At 55.5% G+C, this 3,341-nt stretch overlaps 1 protein-coding gene across 1 annotated transcript in view; it reads right to left on the bottom strand.

Annotated features, from left to right (window-relative positions):
• The window catches only part of SRL (sarcalumenin), a 19,701-nt gene extending 18,634 nt beyond the window's left edge, over nucleotides 1–1,067 (bottom strand). Inside the window, exon 1 of the mRNA XM_023225854.2 lies at nucleotides 1–1,067. This exon is cut by the window's left edge and continues 260 nt beyond it. Within this exon, the coding sequence (XP_023081622.2) occupies nucleotides 1–218 (218 nt within the window). The 5' untranslated portion in view covers nucleotides 219–1,067.
• Between the last annotated feature and the right edge of the window lie 2,274 nt (nucleotides 1,068–3,341).

A 3,341-nucleotide genomic window follows, 5' to 3' on the forward strand; every position in this document is an offset into this window, starting at 1 on the left:
CCCCTCGGCTTCCTGGAGATCTCCGCCTTCCTGGGGTTCCCTGGCTTCCTGGGGCTCCTCGGCCTCCTGGGTCTGCGTGGCCTCCTCGGAGGTGCCCTCTGCTTCTTCTGAGCTAGCCCCATCGCCGCTGTCCTCTTCGGACTCCTCTTCGGAGGGAACTCCTCCTTCTTCCTCGCTTTCACCTCCATCGCCACTTTCCTCTTCAGAGGAGGCCTCATCTGCGTCCTCCTCGGTCATCTCTGGGGCCTGGTTCTCCTCAGTGTCCCCTGCCTTGGCGCTCTGGGCGCCCCCAGGTTCTACACTGGCCTCTGCAGCTGGGCCGGGCTCCCCCTGGTCCTCGGTGCCCTCACTGGCTTCTGTGTCAATATCCGGCTCTGACTCTCCCACAACCGTCGCGATGTCAGGGGCTCCCTCTGGCACTGCAGGCTCCTGGCCAGGCCCAGGGCTGCCCTCGGCCTCTGTGTTCAGTGAGTGGAACCCATCACCCTCTGAGCGAGGAGAGGGCCCCTCTGCCTCCGGCTCTGCTGTCCCTGCCACTGCTCCCTGCACCGGGCTGTCCCCTGGGACCTCCTGGACTCCCTCAGGGAGTTCATGGCCCCCAGCCTGTTCTGCCTCTCCACTGGCAGCTCCCTCCGTGGGGAGCCCAAGCCCAGTCTCCTCCACTCCTACTCGCTCTCCAGAACTGGGCTCCGGCCACTCCTCTTCCACAGGCCCCTCGGCCCCTCCTGGAGGGAGGCCGCTTGCCACTGGTGGGCCATTCTTTTCCTCCCCAGGCCCTGCAGAGTCCCTGTTGTCCTCTTCCCCAGGTGGAGGTGACTCTGTAGCTGCGGCATTGGAAAGGCTGGCTTCAGGATCAGAGCCCGGGCCAGGGGCAGACACGGGGGTCTTCTCGGGGCTCTCGGCCTCCCTGCCATCTGGGCAGTGAAGGAGCAGTTTCTTGTCTTGAGGGGCTGTGTCTGCATAAAGCGCCCTTTCTTTCTCCTCTAGACTTGCGTCTCCAGCAGAGAAATGATTCTCCAACAAATTGTCAACATCTTCTGTGCCACCCGACGCGGAGACTTGCAGTTCTAAATGATTAGAACATGATTGGTCAGTTTCACGGGGTTGGCACTGGCTCTGTTTCTCCCAAGAGTCTACATCAACCCAGCTCCCGTCTTCCAGGATGTGGTGTTGGCCTGGTGTGCAGTGTTACGCCTATCAACCTAGGTCTTCAGGACTACCTCGTACGTAGAGAGCAGAATACGTGTTATCCTGCCTCCCTCCCAAGATGTGGAAACTGTGGATCAGGGAGTTAAAGGACTGACCCACTGTCCATCACTAAGAAGTGAGCAGCTGTGCTAACCCGAGAACCCCCCCCGCGACCCTGGCCCTGACCTTCAAGCTTCCCAGCTTGGTCCTGATGACTGTATAGGGAGGAAAACTTGGATGAGCCCTTCCAGTCCTTCCTCAACCTTGCTCATGGGCATGTGCAGCTGGGCTCAACCTTGGAGATGCTTCCAAGATGGGACAAATGCTTGTGCGTCCCACCTCGTGGCAGTTCCTACCATCATTAACCAGCAGGCTTTTAATACTGCTCTCAGCAAAGGAGTGAAAACAGGTGTTTGCAGGCCAGATAATCTTAGGTTACAGGGCACAGTGCTTAGGGGATTACTTGTGGCTCTCAACCTTATTAAGTCACACATCTAACCCTGTCCCAGTAAGGGCAGGCATTTGCTGGCCTCCCTACCGTAGATTAGAGGGCACACGGCCTGAGGAGGAGCTATCCAAAACAGGCCGGGCCTGGCTTCCCGAAGGCTCTGGCCAGCCCCTTCCAAGGGGATCCCCTTGTACGGGACTGCAGCTTAACCCAGAGAGTGGAGGGCCCAGGAAGAGAGAAGAGTAGGGGCCTTGTCTGTGCCAGAGACCTCTGTCAAGGATCAAGTTTAATATGTTTGGAAAATGGGGTCAGAAAAGGCCAAGTGTGGTGGCTCATGCCTGTAATCCCAGCACTTTGGGAGGTCAAGATAGGCAGATCACCTGAGATGGGGAGTTTGAGACCAGCCTGGCCAACATGGTGAAACCCCATTTCTACTAAAAATACAAAAAAAGTAACCAGGTGTGGTGACACACACCTGTAATCCCAGCTACTCGGGAGGCTGAGGCTGGAGAATCAGTTGAACCCGGGAGGTGGAGGTTGCAGTGAGCCGAGATCACGCCACTGCACTCCAGACTGGGCAACACAGCAAGACTCCATCTCAAAAAAAAAAAGAAAATGGGGCCCATTAGGCCCCCCCCTCTGCCCCCTGTCCCCAGGCTAGGGTCTGTTTATGGGGGACATTGCAGGTTCATGGAGATGAGGGGACCACAGGCTCATGCCTTGGGGCAGCTGAGGCGGTCTCTGTTGTCCCTTGACTCCCAAGGCCCCTCTCTGAGGAAGAACACCCCACCTATCTGCTGGATGCAGACAACCCCCCTCTCTCAGGCCACCACTTGCTACTCCCATCTCTCCTTCCCACAAAGAAAAGTCACTTCTTGGGGTACCCCTTTTACCTTAGGGTGCCCACCCTTGTTCCCCAAAATCTGGGGTGGTCTCCAGGAATCAGAAGCAAATATTTTCTCATTCGTTCCCATAGACAGCCAGCCTGCTGTCAAACTGAGAAAGATGTGAAGCTTGGTGCCTTTTATTACAGAGGAGCCCCGTGGATTGAAATATACTTTTCCCCCAGCACTTTCATATGCATGGCCATTTAACTTGCTTTATGACTGTCAGAAAGATTATTTAGAGCTGAATTAGTGAAAGTGCAGAGATCTTTGCCCTGCCCCAGATTCGTCACTACTAGGTAGCTAATGGGTGACCGGAACCCAGAACTGCCCAGTGCCTGTCCAGGCTTCCATGCCATGCTGTGCTTAGCGGGGCACAGGGGAGCCCTTCCTGCTGGTACCTCTGCTCCTGCCTGTACGTGCCTTCTCTCCAGGCTCATGCTCCGTACTGGTCCTGGCTCCTGATTTGCAGGAATCCAATTTAATTCTGTGTTCCCAGGGCCTGGGACCCTGCCTGACCCACAGAAAGTGCTGGAAGAGGTCCGCAGTTAGATTTGGGTACTGATAAGAATTCCTGGTCTCTTTGTGGGGGACAGGACAGGGAGCTGAGTGTTGCTCATTTTAATCTTTCGTCACCACCTACATACCTATAAATCCTGACTTCTTCACCTACATCTCTATCTTTCCGCCTTCCACCCCTGCAGAAAAATCTATGGTGGGAACTTGGTTTAATCAGAGGAGAATGACTGTCCTCTGAGCAGCAGGATACATACAATGTATATGACATACATCTGTATGTACATATCTGAGATACAGCCTGC

This window comes from Piliocolobus tephrosceles, chromosome 17 (genome assembly GCF_002776525.5).
Source record: "Piliocolobus tephrosceles isolate RC106 chromosome 17, ASM277652v3, whole genome shotgun sequence".
In the NCBI taxonomy this organism is placed as follows: domain Eukaryota; kingdom Metazoa; phylum Chordata; class Mammalia; order Primates; family Cercopithecidae; genus Piliocolobus; species Piliocolobus tephrosceles.